At 39.3% G+C, this 18727-nt stretch overlaps 1 protein-coding gene and 1 long non-coding RNA gene across 6 annotated transcripts; one reads left to right on the top strand and one right to left on the bottom strand.

Annotated features, from left to right (window-relative positions):
- Nucleotides 1-2196: 2196 nt before the first annotated feature.
- Nucleotides 2197-17903, top strand: LOC114258139 (uncharacterized). 5 transcript variants are annotated; one of them, XR_014340115.1, is made up of 4 exons: nucleotides 2201-2449; nucleotides 10139-10334; nucleotides 10631-10820; nucleotides 17543-17903. It is a non-coding gene; the product is annotated as an uncharacterized LOC114258139 (long non-coding RNA). The 5 variants fall into 5 exon arrangements; XR_014340113.1 differs by having other exon boundaries at nucleotides 10637-10820; XR_014340116.1 differs by lacking the exon at nucleotides 17543-17903 and adding an exon at nucleotides 16712-16849.
- On the bottom strand, nucleotides 15975-17816 carry LOC114258138 (uncharacterized). The gene is made up of 2 exons (XM_028198002.2): nucleotides 17513-17816; nucleotides 15975-16957 (listed from the first exon to the last, which is right to left on the bottom strand). Exons 1-2 carry the CDS (start codon nucleotides 17595-17597, stop codon nucleotides 16077-16079), a joined length of 966 nt encoding a protein of 321 aa, XP_028053803.2. The 5' UTR covers nucleotides 17598-17816; the 3' UTR covers nucleotides 15975-16076.
- Nucleotides 17904-18727: the final 824 nt, after the last annotated feature.

Raw genomic sequence — 18727 nt, forward strand, 5'->3', positions numbered from 1 at the left:
GTTACCTCAATCAAGGTTGTATTTTGTCTACCTACTTGTCCATTTCCAAGATGCTTGAAAGTATTGCAAAAGAAATCTACAAAATTCAAGCTGCTTTCTTTTGGGGTGGATTGGATCTAAGGAGAAAAGTTCACATGGTTAAATGAAAGGATGTCACTAAGGACATGTTTGTTTGAGCGGATTAGATTAGGTTGGATTAGCATTTTCATGACTAATAATCCTAAGACTACGAATTCCTTTGGATTGTGTATCATATCTTATGTTTGGATTGAGGTAGATTATAGGGAATGACTAATAGTCTAGACTTAAGTTTAATCTTCCAATTTATATCACACCCCCTTTTGTGTGATTAAATAGTTTATCATATGTGGAATACCATATCCTGATAAATTATTAATTCGTACTTCAATTATTTAATCAAATATCAAATTAATAATTTTATTAAATTATTAACCTAATGCTAAACTTATATCTACTCAAATAAATATGGCCTGAAAGTACTAGCAAGATAGCTTGCTATTAAAAATATTAGAGATGAATGATTACCTATTATGAAAGTGGTGGTGGGAGATATGGAATGGAAGATAATGCAGCCTGGAAAGGACTTATTTGTAGCAAGCATAAATCAGAGGGCGGTCGGTGGTTCCCATGTCTTCGATACATTTTCAGAATTTCAAGGATATGGAAGGATATAATAGGGGTAGCTATAGTAATCCTCCCTTCCTACCTACCCAAAAAAAAATCCTCCCTTCTTTGATTTCTATGTTGACAATTCTTCACTTGTGATTGGTAATGGAGCCTTGGTTTGGTTTTTATTTTTGACTATATAATCACAAAAAAAATAAAAAATAAAAAAATTATAAAATTATAAAAAAAATAAAAAAGTTATAAAAGTATCAAATTATCCGATATATAAACAAAAAGTCAAAAAAATATCATTCTATATTAATGACAATTTTACCATTTCAAAGCCAAAAAATTAAAAAAATCAAACGAAAATACCAAACAAAAAAAAAAAAAAAAAAAAAAAAAAAAAAAAAAAACCAAGTTGAAAAAATCAACAAAATCAAAATGTCAACTAAAAAAGTCATTGTGAAGGTGCTGTTTGGTAATACTTACCTTTTCAGTTTTCAGTTTATATTTACAAAAATTTTAAAAACTCAAATAAAAACTTGTTTGGTAAATTTTTGATTTATAAATCAGTGGTCTCAGTTTGTAAATTTAGCCAAAAAATGTAAACTCAAAAAATGTGTTTCTATTTTGAGTTTTTATTTTTATTTTTTTTTACCACCCAACACTAGCCACCACCCGCCACCATTTTCCACCACTGTCTTCCGCCACCACCACTTACCACCCACCCCGCACCACCACCTGCCACCACCACCCACCTGTCACCCACTCGCTACCACCACCCAACCCCCGCCACCACCACCACCCAACCACCCACCACCCACCATCACTACCACCACCATCACCCACCACCCACCCACCCACTTGCCACCACTACCATCACCACCCACTCGCCACCACCATCCATCACCCGTTACCCATCATCACCACCACTACCACCACCATCACCCACCATCCACCCGCCGCCACCACCACCCACTTGCCACCACCACCCACTACCACCACCACCACCCGCCACCGCCACCACCACCATCACTCACCACCCACTCGCCACCACCACCACCCACCTGCCACCACCACCTACCACCTACTCGCCAACACCCGCCACCACCACTCACCCACCCACCCACTACCACTACCACCCGCCACCTACCCGCTACCACCACCCGCCATCCACCACACATCTGCCACCACCATCCACCCACCCAGCACCACCACCACCCGCCACCTACCCGCCACCACCACCCACTACCACCGGCCATCCACCACCCATCTGCCACCACCATCCACCCACCCGTTATCGCTTTCCACCACCATTTTCCGCCGCTACCACCCGCCACTTGCCACCACCTTCTATCACCGTCTTCTGCCACCACCTGCCACCATTTTCCACCACCGTTTTCCGCCACCACCACCCACCATCATTTTCCACCACCGTCTTCCGTCGCCCCCACTCGTCACCACCCACCATCTACCATCACCTGCCATTTCTCACTCTTTTTTATATTTTTAAATTTTTTTAAATATTTTGTCTAAGCCAAACACGTTTGTAGTTTATATTTTTCTAAAAAATCTGAAAGAAAATTCCTTTTTGGGTGGATAAGTGGGCTGGAATTCTTTTACTCAAAGATGAATTTCCCAGGTTATTCAGCCTATCAACAGAGGAGTGGAAGATCTCTACGGGTTTGGGAAGGTGAGAGCTTATAAGACTGCAAGCTTCTAAATGCAATTCCTACCGATCCTATGAATCAAGCAGACAATCTAAGGTGGATTGCCTCTCTATCTAATCAGTTCTCTGTTTCTTCAGCTTATTGTAAAGGTCAGTCTTTGGTTTGCCGAACCATTTCAATTTCTGGTTTATTATTGTAGGAAAATCATAAATAATACACGTCGGAAATAAACGGATTCGGGGCATACCTTTTATGCTTAAACCAAATCTATAAATCATATGGGTAAATTGCATGCCTCCATGATGAAGTCGAACAATTCCCAACAGTGGGGCACAACTATTAGAGAACAACCCATATTATTCACAGTACAAAGGCTTTGTTCTGTGTTTCTATAGAGAGAGAAAAGGAGAGAGACTAGGAGAAAGAAACTAGCAAATTACCTATACAGTTAAATCAATCTCACCCATATAATACGTATTTATAATGGGAGTGTTATAAGCACCCATTTGGCTCCTATTGAGGTGGTTTTGAACTGTGTGGGTTGTATTTTTATTTTATTTTGCTTCGGTTGGCTCCTCACCAAATGTTGGGCTAGTAGATGATTGTGTTTGTTTTTTGGTACTAACTTGGTTAGGATTTGTTGAATATTGGCCACAGATTCTGGCCATGTTGGGGAAGCAATGAGGCCATGTGAGTTGGCCATGAGGCCATGAGGCCATGTGAGTTGGCCATGAGGCTATGAGAAGCCAGCCACCGAAAGCACAACAATGGGCTGGCATGGGCTGGCAGCCAGCTCATTTCAAAGACTCTCTTGCATTTGTAATCTCTATATATAGAGAAGCTAAGGAGAGTTGAGAGGTACAGCTGAGATAACAGAGAGCAAAGAGAGAGAGAGAATTACAGAGAGTGTTGTAATTCTTACCATTTTGCTCAACATAGTGAATCCGCTGCCCGTGGACGTAGGCGACTTGCCGAACCACGTTAAATCTTGTGTGTTATTGCTTGTTTGAGTTCCCTGGTGTGCCCCCGATCCGCAACAATTGGTATCAGAGCTCGGGTTGCGAAAAATCGAATTTTTTCCGAAAGTGCCCAGATTTCTAAGTGCTCAAAATCCACTTTTGACCATACCAGGAGGAAGAACTCCCCGAGAGGAGTCCAGAACAGCAAAAACAGAGCCCAGAAGCCTCCACACGCGCCCTCACGCGCTCTCTGAAAAAAGCGCATCAGCCACAGTCGCAGTACGCGCCACACGCGCGTCTCCAGGAAGAAGACGAGACACGTGGCACCACATCAGCGCCACGCCAGCACCGTGTCAGCGCCACGTCATCCCGCCACGTCAGCGCCCCATGTCCGACTGACAGGCCACGTGTCAGCCCAGTCAGCTTGAGCCGCTGACCAAGCCGCGTTGACCAGCCGTCAAGCCACCGTTGACCGCGTCACCTGCGCCGTTGACCGAGCCGTTGACCAGCCGTTCACCGGAGAAATTATCCGGTGCATCTCAGCGCACCAGATTCTGCAGATCTGACCCGTCCAAAGTGTTTTTTGCCAGATCGGAGCCATTCGGAGTCCGTTTTTGACGATCCAATAGTGCTTCCCAACTATTTGGAGTATTCCGGACACATCTGTATGGTCAGTTTTTTGAATTGAAGTTTCTAAAAAAATGGCAGAATCTAGATCAACCGAGTCCGTAAGTAATTCAGCCAGTACAAGCACTTCTAGGCATTGGACCCCGGTGTCCCATGCCAAGTTCGAGGTAGAGAAGTTCGATGGAAGCAGCAACTTCGGCATGTGGAGATGCGAAGTTAAGGATATGCTTGTCCAAATGAACCTGCACTTCACTCTGGGAGACAAACCAGATGACCTGGACGAGATAGAATGGGAGAGGGTGAATCTCCTGGCCTGCAGTTCCATCCGACTTTGCCTTGCAAAAGAGGAGAAGTATGCCTTTACAGAATATGATATTGCAAAGAAGCTTTGGAAGGCTCTGGAAGATAAGTTCATGACAAAGAGCATTGAGAACCGGCTCTACTTGAGGAAGAGGTTGTTTCGTTTCGATTACATTAAAGGTATTTCGATGAACGAACACCTAAATAACTTCAACAAAATTATTACGGATTTGAAGAATTTGGATGATCAAGTTGGTGATGAAGACAAAGCACTGTTATTGTTAAATTCCTTGCCTGACTCGTATGATCATCTCACTACTACTTTACTGTACGGTAAAAAGAAGATCAAGTATATTGATGTTGCAAACGCCTTGGTGAACAATGAGTTCAGAAGGAAAGATAAGTCTGCAAACAGGGACTCAACATCCGAGGCATTAACAGTCAGAGGCAGAACAAATAACAGAAGAAATACAGGGCGAGGAAAGTCTCGCTCAAAATCCAGGGGGAAACCTTCAGACAAAAGACGTCTTGCAAAAGACGAGTGTGCAGCTTGTCGCCAGAAGGGGCATTGGGCAAAAGATTGTCCAAATAAAGAGAAGACAGAAGATAAGGTGAATATTGCACGAGATGAAGATAATGATGAAGGAGGAGCCTTCACAGTTTCATCATATGGCCAGTCTGATGAATGGATAATAGATTCCGGATGTTCATTCTATATGTGTCCTAACAAGCAATGGTTCTCGAGCTTACGAGAGTTCGATGGAGGAGTTGTGCTAATGGGCAACGACCAAGCTTGCTAGACAAAGGGGATTGGAACAATTAAACTGAAGATCCATGATGGAACAATCAGAATTCTTGAAGATGTATGGTATGTACTAGATCTAACCAAGAATCTCATCTCAGTGGGAGTTTTAGACTCCAAAGGTTACAGAGTAACCATGGAAGGTGGAGTCCTTAAAGTTGTTCGAGGAGCATTAGTTGCAATAAAGGGTACTCGGCAGGGAAATTTATATTTCCTAGATGGCTCTACAGTCACAGGGAAAGTGGCTATCTCCACCAGTTCCAGCTCAGAAGATGATGCATCAGACACTTCCAAACTTTGGCACATGCACCTAGGGCATGTCAGTGAGAAGGCTTTACAAGGGTTGGTAAAGCAAGGCCTGTTGAAAGGCGCCAAGGCGGGGAAGCTTGAGTTCTGCGAGCATTGTGTATTGGGCAAGCAAACAAGAATCAAGTTTGGTACTGCAATTCACCGTACCAAAGGGATTCTAGCCTACGTCCACACCGACGTATGGGGTCCTTCCAAGACTGCTTCGTTGGGAGGTAAACACTACTTTGTGTCGTTCATTGATGATTTCTCTAGAAGAGTTTGGATTTATACAATGAAACACAAAGATGAAGTCTTAGACATCTTTCTTACGTGGAAGAAGATGATTGAGACCCAGACAGGCAGACGGATCAAGAAGCTCAGATCTGACAATGGTGGAGAATATACATCAGATCCCTTCTTTGAGGTTTGCCAGAATGCAGGGATAGTGAGACATTTCACAGTTCCTAGAACACCGCAGCAGAATGGAGTTGCAGAATGCATGAACCGCACTTTGGTGGAGAAAGTCCGGTGTATGTTGTCACAGTCTGGATTGAGCAAGGCATTTTGGGGCGAGGCATTGAACTATGCTCGTCATCTTGTCAACAGACTACCTACTACAGCATTAGATGTGAAGACTCCCATGGAGGTATGGTCAGGAGTCCCAGTTACTGATTATGATCAGTTACGTATCTTTGGATGTCCAGCATATTTTCATGTTACAGAATCTAAGTTGGATCCAAGAGCCAAGAAAGCCATCTTCTTGGGCTTCGGTGACGGTGTCAAGGGATATAGACTGTGGTGCCCTGAATCAAAGAAAGTTCTCATCAGAAGAGACGTTGCCTTTGATGAGTCTGCAATGCTGAAGCAACCAGATCCTCAACAGAATGAAGAAGCATTGAAGAAGTCAGTGCAGGTGGAGTTTGAGACTCCAGCAAAGACTAGTCAGCCAATCAACCATCCTGAAGAAGTCTCAGAGGATAGCTCTGAAGAGAGTTCAGATGAAAATGAAGATCCAGAGGCTCCGCAACAATCAGAACCCATTGCAATCAGGAAAGGAAAAAGGGTTACTAAGCAACCCAGTTGGATGACCGATATGGTAGCCTATGCACTTCCAATCATGGAAGACAATGTTCCGTGCACTTTCAAAGAAGCCGTGCATAATGCAGAAAGTGTCAAATGGAAGGAGGCTATGGTTGAAGAGATCAGGTCACTTCACAAGAACCAGACTTGGGAGTTGGTACAACTTCCAAAAGGCAAGAAAGCAATTGGGTGTAAATGGGTTTACACCAAGAAGGAAGGCATTCCAGGCAGAGACAACATCAGATTCAAAGCTAGATTGGTAGCTAAAGGCTATGCTCAGAAGGAAGGAATAGACTACAATGAGGTATTCTCACCTGTTGTGAAGCACACGTCTATTCGCATCTTGTTAGCTTTGGTTGCACAGTTTGATCTCGAGCTCGCCCAACTCGACGTCAAAACTGCCTTCTTACATGGAGATCTTGAAGAGGAGATATACATGTCCCAGCCAGATGGTTTCAAAATTGCTGGAAAAGAGAATTGGGCCTGTAAGCTGAACAAATCTTTGTACGGATTGAAGCAATCCCCGAGACAGTGGTACAAGCGATTTGATCGGTTCATGATAGAGACAGAATACACAAGAAGTAAATTTGATCATTGTGTATATTTCCGTAAGCTTCCCGACGGTTCCTTCATCTATTTGCTCTTATATGTAGATGATATGCTGATTGCATCTACGAGCAAGGTGGAGATTGACAAACTCAAGGCACAGTTAGCAAGGGAGTTTGAAATGAAGGATTTGGGAGAAGCAAAGAAAGTTCTTGGCATGGAGATCAAGAGAGACAGGAAGAAGGGCACGGTTTGTCTGACACAAACCCAGTATCTGAAAAAGGTGTTAGGCAGATTTGGCATCAATGGGAAAACCAAAGCTGTAAGTACACCATTGGCCCCTCATTTCAAGCTTAGTGCTTCGTTGTCTCCACGCACAGAAGAAGAACGGAAGCATATGGCACAGGTTCCATATGCAAATGCAGTTGGTGCATTAATGTATGCTATGGTTTGTACACGGCCTGACATCTCGCATGCTGTGAGTATGGTAAGCAGGTATATGCATGATCCAGGAAAAGATCACTGGCAGGCAGTGAAATGGATCCTAAGGTACATACATGGCACGGTCAATCTGGGATTGAAGTTCGAGAGAGATAACCGACTCGGGCAGAATTTGGAAGGATATGTGGACTCAGATTATGCTTGTGACTTAGACAAACGCCGGTCAACAACAGGGTATTTATTTACGCTTGCTAAAGGGCCGGTAAGTTAGAGGTCAACGCTTCAGTCAACGGTGGCTTTGTCTACTACAGAGGTAGAGTACATGGCAGTGACGGAAGCCTTTAAGGAAGCTATTTGGCTACATGGGTTGATTGAAGACTTGGGAATTGTTCAGAAGCACGTTGAGGTGTTTTGTGACAGTCAGAGTGTCATTTGTTTGGCAAAGAACCAGGTTCATCATGCCCGCACCAAGCACATTGATGTCCGTTTCCATTTCATCCGAGAAATTGTGAATGAAGGGGATATTCTGCTTCAAAAGATTGGTACTGCAGATAATCCGGCCGATATGCTCACAAAGGTAGTTTCTGGGATCAAGTTCCAACATTGTTTGGACTTGGTCAACATCTCTCGGAACTGAGCACCTTCGGGTGCATGGCAGTGTTGATCGATCACTACGTTGGATAAGAGAATCCTTGCCAAGGTGGAGATTTGTTGAATATTGGCTACAGATTCTGGCCATGGTGGGGAAGCCATGAGGCCATGTGAGTTGGCCTTGAGGCCATGAGAAGCTAGCCACCAAAAGCACAACAATGGGCTGGCATGGGCTGGGAGCCAGCTCATTTCAAAGACTCTCTTGCATTTGTAATCTCTATATATAGAGAAGCTAAGGAGAGTTGAGAGGTACAGCTGAGATAACAGAGAGCAAAGAGAGAGAGAGAATTACAGAGAGTGTTGTAATTCTTACCATTTTGTTCAATATAGTGAATCCGCTGCCCGTGGACGTAGGCGACTTGCCGAACCACGTTAAATCTTGTGTGTTATTGCTTGTTTGAGTTCCCTGGTGTGCCCCCGATCCGCAACAGGATTGATTAATTTCACTTTGATATTTTGTGCATTCGCCGCCTTTATTGATATTTGCTCAGTATTCTATGTATATTAATTTTTATCAATGAAGTTTATCTTTTTTTGGTGAAAAATATTAAGGTTTTTGATGGAAAATGGTCATTGAGATGGTTAAGGTTAACAAACAAAATTGAATAAGTTTATAATTTTGACCTAAAAATACGAGCCATGTTGCTCATATGTGCATTTTTCATAAAAAAAAAATGCCAATGGGTATAATTAATTGAACCAAATTGAGACAAAATTAAGATTTTAGTTGAAAAATCTGCAAACTTTAAGAGAATTTTCAAACTTGTACACTAAGGCCTTGTTTGATTAACATGATTAATAGTAAAATGATTAATAATCCCATGAAATAATGTAGGATTAGTTATTCAATTAAATTAGTGAGATAACTATTCATTTTATTTTTTTCTTTTATTTTTGAAATTATGATTCTCAGCCCCTTTCAATATTAAAAATTACCAATTTCGTTAGATTAAATGTCCGCCTTATATGTAATTCAATTAATAAAATTTGCAATCAAACATAGTATTGTGAGTCCATGGACCAATAATCTCAATCCTATACTAATCAAACATGTCCTAAATGCAAAATAGGAAAAATAAAGTCAGGCACAATTGTTAAAAAGCATATAGAATTTTAACCTAATTCAAAGTTGGAAAAATAAAATTTGAGATCGATTTCATATCATTTTGTATTACAGTTTTCTATTTTGAATTGAATAAAGATTAAATGAGAATTATTTCAGTATACTAGAAATAATCAGTAGAACACTACTAGTCGCAAACAAAATTTACCAGCAGGTTTACTTCAAATGATTATCATCAAAGGATTACTGAAAATGGAAAGTAATTTTCCTAGGCCTACGTGCAAAAACTCTATAGTTCAAATATCTACCATGCCCACTACTAGCTCACACACCAATTCCACCTTTATCATCAGTCTTATAAGAAGATAGAATATTTTGTGAATTGTCCGTAGCTATAAGCTTCCATTAAATAAAAGGAACAAGTCTTTTGTGTACTGAATGTTGAAGATTTTATGGAGAATTAAGTGAATGAATAATAAAATGCCATCGAGCATTTCATGCATTATATGAAGATTTTATGTACAGCTTTATGGATAACTTGAATTACTAGAAATTCTTGTAAGGTGAATGCCCATCTACACATTGCACACACATCACAAACCCTTACTTGAGTGTTGAGTGTCCGAGAAAGGTACTTCACACATTCAGAAGAATCCATGTTAGATTACTGACCCGTTTCCTTACGTACACAAGGGCAGGTCAGTCTTCACCCTAGCTAGGGCTAGTCCGCACTCTCGTTACAGTGATCTAGGTAGTTGAACTGACCTATGTCCCATTCTTGTCTTGACAAATTCTATCCCTTTCACATCTTTTCTTAAAAAATTCTATTTTTCTCACATTTGATTCCCCTTACGTATTTTAGTTGAAATGATCACACTTATGAATGGTAATGTTGACACTCTTTAAGGTGTCAGAAAAGAAACTAAGTTTTACTGCTCAACAATTTCAACATGTAGGTAAACTTTTACCCTGATCCTAGTCACTAATTTCCTTATGTCCATATTGTTGGCATATTTTTAAGATGTACTGGTTTTGTGGTTTATTGTATTTCTTCAACAACTAAATAATATTTTGTGTGCAGAGGTTCTCGCCCTGATCCCATATGGATAACCTGATGAACATTTACATGACCATGGAAGTTGCTTCAGGGGTTAATAATTTGTCACTCAAACTGTAACTTCAACCAAACTGTGCCTTCAACCAAATTCTCGGTTGTCTGTTCTGTTTTTTTCAGAACATGTAAAGAAACAAGTTCAAATATTATTAGAATTGTGCAGGTTAGCGTCAGAGGCTCAGAACAACTATTTTTATTAAAGATTATTATGCATCTTTTTATATTAGTACTTCAACCGATTTCTCAACCAAAAGATAACTGTAGTTATTGTTATTATTATTATTTTTACAGCTTTCTTCGTCTCAATTAAGAGAACATTTTACAGACATAGCACATTAAAAGATTTAGTTCTTGTTTATTGCAAATAGATAAGGGGTATATGGATGTTGAAAGCATCAGGTCATTGATAGTGTGAGATTCTCTTGTTAAGATCCATAACTGGATTTTTTTTCTGGTTAGATACAGACGAAGATTTAGCATGTTTGGCATAGTGGCAGCAACTCATGGGTTTTGAACTTTATTGCTGCCTGCAAGTTGCAAAACCTTGCAGAATAATGAGTTCTGTGATTGCGGGAGGGTGCTTCATCTCTCATCAGTTCTATATACTCTAATATCAGCAAGTTTTTCAGCTGTTGAATAATTTACGAAGGTAATTTTATGTCTCACCAATTTTGAGTAAAATCTGATGACATAAATTGTTAAGAAACCTCAATTGGACAAAGCAGTGTGTAAATAGTGTTTCTTTGAACTATGTTGGTAAAAGAGATTAATCCAAACAGAGCTCTGTTGCCTATTCTGTTGCAACAATTTTATGATTATATCATATGACAGTAAAGATGTGATAATGTTATCTTGTCCTTGGTATAAATATAACCAATAAGAGGATATATAGATGCATTCTTAGAATTGTTGAATAATGGTCCCTGTGAAAAAACTCAAAATAAAAATTACAAAATTAATAATCATCTGATGCCTGATGCGTCATACGTACAGAAGGTATTTTTTTTAAGAAATAATTCAATGGGTTTCAATGTGAGATAATACAATATGAACATTCAAACCGATAATCTGAAGAACTTGTTCATTTTATAGTTCTACCTACTTCAGAGAAATGCACTGGCACAGACAGCTCAAGATTATTTCTTAATGTTTTGGTGAGACAGGATGGTGAGTCTTTTTTTGTTTGTTGTGGTTCCACTAAGCCCAAAAGTCATCTTTGTTTATACACTTTGGTCTTGCTTGAATATTGCCTATTTTATTTTGAGTTTAAATTTTTATTGTTTTGATTTGATTCACAATGAAGGGGTTATTCTTCAGTTGTAGTTATTATATGTAATTTTCGGTGACCTAGGATGAGCAATATCCTTCAAAAGGCTTATACCAGAATTGGGGATTAAATTTTATTATTAATTTTTTCATGAACTATGCTAGATTGACTTTGCATTATAACTTCCAACTAGTAATCTGGAATTCTCTATGGTAGAAAGATAATAAGCAGCTCCCTATGGCTGTTTTTGTATCATGGATTTGGATAAGGATTTGAAAAAGGGAAAGGGTAGAGCTATGAAGCGCAAGTACAGGTACGGGTATAAGTACTGATACTAGTACGATATGGGTCGATACGGTAAAATTAAAAAAAAATTGGGTACCAGTACCCGCTTGGTACACTTGCAAAAAATATTTATTTTTAATTTAGAATAATGCAAAAATTAATTAAATGGTTTAATTTGTTAAGGTTCAATCTACAATTAACATTTAATGTCAAAAGTATAGATATAAATCAAAATTAAATATCAATATATTAAATAACTTACAAATCATAATTTAATTTTAGAATCATGCTAAGTATAAAATAAAAAATAAAAAAGAAGTCTAATGAAAGGAGCTTTATCTCTGTGATAGAAGAAAATATTATTTCAACTGAGTTACAATACAACTTGTGTATATATACTAGGTACATCTAGATAAGCCAAAAATTAAGAAGAAAAAACTTAGATATGTGTTTTGTGTATCCGGTACGTATGCAAAAGTATTATACGAGGTATCATACACCAGTAAATACCCGGTATGGGTACGACATAGTTTCCGAAGAGTTATGGATAAGGTGAATGAAATATATGCTAGTTTTTTTCTCCATTTCCCTTACCTTTTCCAAATTCATATCCAAATACATCATCCAAACACAGTGGAAGGGGAAAAAAAAAGGAGGATAATAAGCACCATGCTTGCTTTGATCAACTGAATTGAAGATTCTATTATGCATCACATTAGACTAATAAATAGTGACCCTTGATAAGATCTATCACTTGGGAATGGCTATAATGATGCATAGACTTGATTTCATGAGCAAGTTTCAGTAACAAAGCTGTCATGACCCGAACCCGCCCCCGTGGGTTAAGGACATAACCGGCCAGTAATCATGAGATTACCTACGGTCTCAAACCAAACTAGACGTATTTTTACAGAGTTAACGGGGGCTAAACGGAAGCAATTTTAAAACCTTGTCCATAGAGCCGTACTTATATGCACATCGTAACATTCCATACATACATATGTTAATAACTCACAACAGAAAGTATAGTAACATAAAGTTCTATACAGACATGATCATTCAAAACTAAGTCAGCCAAAACAAAGCTATATACAGACATACACCAAAGTCCTCGCCAACATGACAAAATAACATAGAATGGTAGAAGGGCGAAGACGTGTCTCGTGCGTGAGACACAAGGGCTGACTCTTCAAAACCTTAGTTGTTCCATACAGACTTCACTGGGGCTGGGTTTGGACTTCTCTTGGCTCACCTACAAACACATGAATGAGCGCGAGCGATAGCCCAATGAATAATATCAAATAAAAGAGTTATGCAAACGGTATGTAGAACAACATGCTTCAAACGGCCTTGGGCTCAATTCATATTTCTATTTAACATATGTATAAATACACAATTTAAGTCAAGTGACTGTGGTTCCAAACATACTGGCCTTTGGCCCATTCATCTTCCATTTGTCAAACTGGCCTTTGGCCCATTCAACTTTCATTCATGTCAAACTGGCCTCTGGCCCATTCATGCACGTCAAGCTGGCCTCTGGCCCATTCATTCATGTCAAACTGGCCTCTGGTCCATTCATGCATGTCAACCTTTCATTTGTGTCAAAACGGTCTTTGGCCCAATCATTCGTGTCAAACTTTCATTTGTGTCAAAACGGCCTTTGGCCCAATCATTCGTGTCAAACTTTCATTTGTGTCAAAACGGCCTTTGGCCCAATCATTTATGTCAATCGGCCTTCAGCCCAATCATTTATTCTTGTCAAAACGGCCTCTGGCCTTTTCAAACTTTCATATCAAACTGGCCTTTAGGCCTTTTTGAACTTTCATATGAAACTGGCCTCTTGGCCTTTTCAAACTTCTATATCAAACTGGCCAAGGCCCTTTTCAAACTATCATATCAAACTGGACTTTAGGCCTATTCGAACTTTTATATCAAACTGGCCTCTTGGCCTTTTCAAACTTCTATATCAAACTGGCCTTTAGGCCCTTTTCAAACTTTCATATCAAACTCTGTCCACCATTCAAATTAATGAACTTTACAAAACTTACATAAAAGTAAGCAATTGGATAACAACGTATTTCAGATATTGCTCACAGTGATCGGCTTGTGGATTTGTCCTGGAGCTTGACCCTACATATCACATAACACATATGGGTCACAAATAATTCAATCCGTTCTTTAATTCACATATTCCTCTTTAGGCTTCATTCTTATCTTTTTAATTCAATTACAATGCTCGATGTATGCCTAAGAGTACTTTGAAGTGAAAGGGAATGGAAAACAGAACACAAAATGCATTTTCAAAATTCCAGAAAATAGGGTTTCCGCTCGAGCGTGGACTTCCCCGCTCGAGCGGACCCTTAAGGCCTGCAAAAGTGCTGGTTATGTCAAAATTATGCTCGAGCGTGCATTCTGGCGCTTGAGCGGAAGGCCTTTCTACATGGCTCCCCGCTCGAGCGTGAACTTCCCCGCTCAAGCGGAAGTCATGTCTGCAAAATATACTGGGAGCACGAATTCCATGCTCGAGCGGCGGTTCCGCCGCTCGAGCGGACATCAAATTTTCTGGAAAATCCAGAACATGTTCTTGAGCTTCAACTTGACATTCAAAGGCTTTAAATGCATGATTGGGGCTCAAATTCCACATAAACATGTACTAACATGGTATAAACATCAAATTACAACATTTTGAAGCTCAATTTCACAAATCGAACCCATGCATGGCTCATTTTCCACCAAATTCGTTACCAACATAACAACTTCATGCATTCAAAGCTTTTACTCCCATGGATTGTACATGCATGTGACATATAACCCTCATTCTCATCTCATATGATGAAAAGATGGTCAAATACATGGATTTCAACCAAAGTTCATCATGAGTCATGCAATTCAAGCTCAAATATGCAAATTCAAAACAATTACATACATGCAGGCATCTATTGGCTTCCAATTTGAGTTCAAATGGTACAAATAAGGCTTATGATCATGGAACTTATGAAAACCATGCATGCATGTGAGATTTGATGCCCAATTCCTCTTGTTCAACATGGCTCATGCATGAATAAGCAAAACTATAGCAATCATGCGCATGCATGCTCATATAAACTCCCAATTCAATAAATTCAACTCAAATTATGCCCTTGATCACAAATAAACCTTGAACTTACAAAATTTCAAATTCAAACTTATGAATTCAAGGTCAATTACCTGTCTAGGGGCTCAAATTTTCCAATCAATAGCAAGTTCTTGAGTATGGCTTCAAGATTATCAAGCTTCAAGGCCAAACTTGAATTATCTCCCCTTTCTCCCTCTAATTTCGGGTCTCTCTCTCTCTAGAGAGTTGATTTCAGCCAAAGATAAAATAAAAGATGGAATTGAACATATCATGGCCCCTTATACAACCCCACTCAAGCACAATATTTTAATATGAGGTATTTGGGCACTTAATCCATTAATTTAATCAATTTAATCTGATCCGAATCAATTTTCAATCAAATTTCACCGTAGGCTCTAAAAATTATGCCAATCACATTGGCGCAGTCAATTTCGGGTTCTATGGCCGATAAGGCCTCCAATTTAATTTCCAAAGTAGATAATCAAACAGATATTCCTACGGTAGATAGATAGAAATTCAAAACCACATATTTTCACATGATGGCACACAAAATCATACTAGACACATAATCCTACTCACATTAAGGACCAATTAACATAACACAGATCAGGGGTCTTACAAAAGCCTTGCGGACCTGTATGCTCAGTTCATCTAAAGTTGTTTCTTACTCTTACAGCTTATGTAATATAGCTTAAATTTGTTGAAAAACGCCGATTATCCTGAAATTAAGGGAGGTTTAGTTTTAGATTTTGCAGCTTTTAGCTTAGAATTAGCTGTAGCAAACGAATCCTTAGAGATGCTTAATACTTATCCTTGAAAGTAGATAAGAAGTTTCTTCAAGATATGGTCTTGAATTAGGCACAGACCTTGTTTAATGTGCCATCATTTGATTCAGGTTGCTGAAAGCTTTCATGCTAAAAGATGTTAGATTGTAGAATATCTTTTTAGGCTCCTAGGGAAAAAAAAAAAAAATGCAACATCTTGTTAGTGCAGCATTTTAATTAGCTCTGTTTGGAAACCGAGAAGACAAAGGGAAAATAAGAAAAACTCAGTCGGATTATATGACACAAGCTGTGAACTGAACCAATCAATCGCATATGAACAATGTGCAAGTGCAACATCACTAATCATTCCTATTTTGATACATTGAGACTGACTCCCTTTTATTATAGTTTTTTTTTTTTGTTTTTAAATGGAAAATATTAGCAAAAAACATTAAGGAAATATCCGGTTCTAAGTTACCCTTGTTCACATGCAAGAACAGATGGCTTACAGGCACTGATCTTGTCTTTTGGCTTAACACAATTGCTTTTCCTTTGCCCGTGTTTCGAAACCTTCATTTCAAAGCACTCAAACAAGTGCTCCAACTCTGAAATATCCTCTTCAATATCTACCGGTTGTTCATTCCCTATTGCCACCCGTCGTTTGAAGCCCCGGATTCTCTCCAGGCAAACTCCAACCTCCACCCCCATTTCCTCCATCGTGGTGCACATTGCCACGTTCTCCTTTTGTGCTTCTTTTAACTTCCTCTTCACAGATCTATACCCGTCGATTGACCTCAATAGTTGCTCTGAAAGTGCATTGTTTTTCTCTTGGAGGATTGCATTTCCATGTATATCTCCTCCTCCATCACTTGTTTTCCTCTGTTTGTGCTCAGCAGCACACTGTTGAACTTTTGCCAGCAATGTCTTATTTTGTGCTTTAAGGTCATTGACAAGTTCCTCTATTCCATTCAATTCTTGAACCTTCCTAGCTAATTCAGCTGCCATAATTTGTTTCTCCTTTCCTATGCTACAACACATGACTTCAAGGCTCTTACGTGCGGTGGAACATGCAATGATCTCTCTTCTTAACAAGTCTTTCTCATCAACAGGTTCAGTGGGCCTTTTGTCCCTTGGGACATTACTAGGCCTAAGGAGTTCAGTGTTGCACCGCCTCAGCTCGGCTTCCTTTCTCTTGCCAGAAGATTGACACTTTTGAATCCGTGCTCTAACATTGTCAAGAATGGTCATCATTCCAGCCACCCTTAGCATTCTTCTGCTATCATTTTTCTCTTTAGCGCATGCTTCTTTGTGATCTTGAATTAGTTTCAGCAACAACCTGACAGTTGCAGTGACACCTAATTAACAAAGAATCAGAGTCAGGCAAAGATGAATGGTCAGCAATTTTTGTTAATGGAAGTGCAATTCCTTTTGGGTTAGTTTCTTCTATGAAAAATGCTTGGGAGCACTAATTAGTGCTTCCACTAATTAGGTGGCAGTGGGTCCCGCTATTAATGATGTGATGTTTTGATCTTGGAGTTGTATTTTTTTTATTTATTTTTTAATTTTTTAATGCATTAGTGCTATTAGTGGTGATGTTTTTAGTGGGATGAATTATTGTTGTTTCTTCTATATATTCTCATTTTCTTGGAACATAACTAGCTTCATGAAATTATATTGTTTAGATGAAGGAATGATTATCTTCTCTTAGTTGGCTTTTAGAACAGAATTGCAACATATTATGCATGCATACACTATTAACAACAGAATTGCTTCAAAACATTGAGAGCATTGTCCAATTATTGCATTGTTTAAAGGACCAGATTCTATTCAAATTTCTTCAAAAAAGGGGAAAAGAAAAAGGAAAAAAAGAAGAAGAAGAATATGAAAAACATTTTAGGAGGGTAATTCACCTTCTAAACTCGAATCATCGTGCTGTTCAGAGTCTGTTGAAGAAGGGTGTAAGTTGGGGGTTGAACTCGCTCGAGTCCTATTCATATTTTTCCAGAAAGCAATTGGGATACAGCGAGAAAAATTCCAAGACAAAAACTGTGGTCTACAATATGAAACCTTCTCGTGAAAAGGGAGCTACAAACAGTGGAGGACGTTAAATTGAGGAGAAAGGCTTGAGGGTACTTTGTAATGGTAAAAAATAAAATAAAAAATCTACTACTCTAATATGTTGAGAGATCCAAAGAAAGGCAGAATTGATATTGCTGTCTGTTCTTTTCTTCCCCTATTTCTCTCCCTGTCTGTCTATGTTTTTTCTCTTCAACTTGTTCAAATGCAGCAAATATTCTATGATTTTGTTTGTGCTCCTCCTTTGACAGAATGGTTGGTTCATGGTTAGTTAATTTAGCGCAATTATTGGGGAATAGTTTTGACTATTTCAATGGCTGTTGATTGTTTTTATTTATTTTTAATTTTTTTTAAGACACGCATAGCTGTGGCCTCATGTGCCCATGTATGTAGGAGGAGCCTATTTACAAAAATGAATATTCTGATTTCATGTATGGGATCTTAATCAAAAGCACATGTGTCCCAGTGATCTTTTTTTTTTTTCTTTTGAGAACAACACACAGCAGCATAACATTACATTACACAAAAAGTCTTACAGCAGTGGCAAGATGATGAGCATCTTGAACCACTTCACGGTCCACCTTCTGGAATACAATATGATAAAAAAACTTACAATAATACAAAATATCAGTGAGGATGGAGTGGAGGCTCCAATCATAGTCTTGATCATGGTGTTGTAACAGCCGGACGAGGACCAAGCAGTCCGTTTGAAGAAGCAAAGTTTTGATGCCGTAATGATATGCCCACTGCAAAGCTTGGAGAACAGCAGCTACTTCAGTTTGTTGGGGAGATAACAGGGAAGGCCCGACGATAGCATCCTCATAGACCCACTGATTATCTGGATCAAAACAAACCCAGGCCAGACCAGTAGGCTCACCGATAGAGACCCAAGAGCCATCCACAACAATGCGCAGGCGGACCAGCGACAGTACCTGGTGTAGCATTCTGCAAGATAAACTGATTAGCACAAATGGCCTGAGAAGCAGTACTAGGGTGATTTTTTTTGAAGTATAGCATATTGGGTTGCCTTTTTCTTGCAATTGACTCTA

Source organism: Camellia sinensis, chromosome 9, assembly GCF_055761805.1.
Source record: "Camellia sinensis isolate YWXY chromosome 9, ASM5576180v1, whole genome shotgun sequence".
NCBI classification, from domain to species: domain Eukaryota; kingdom Viridiplantae; phylum Streptophyta; class Magnoliopsida; order Ericales; family Theaceae; genus Camellia; species Camellia sinensis.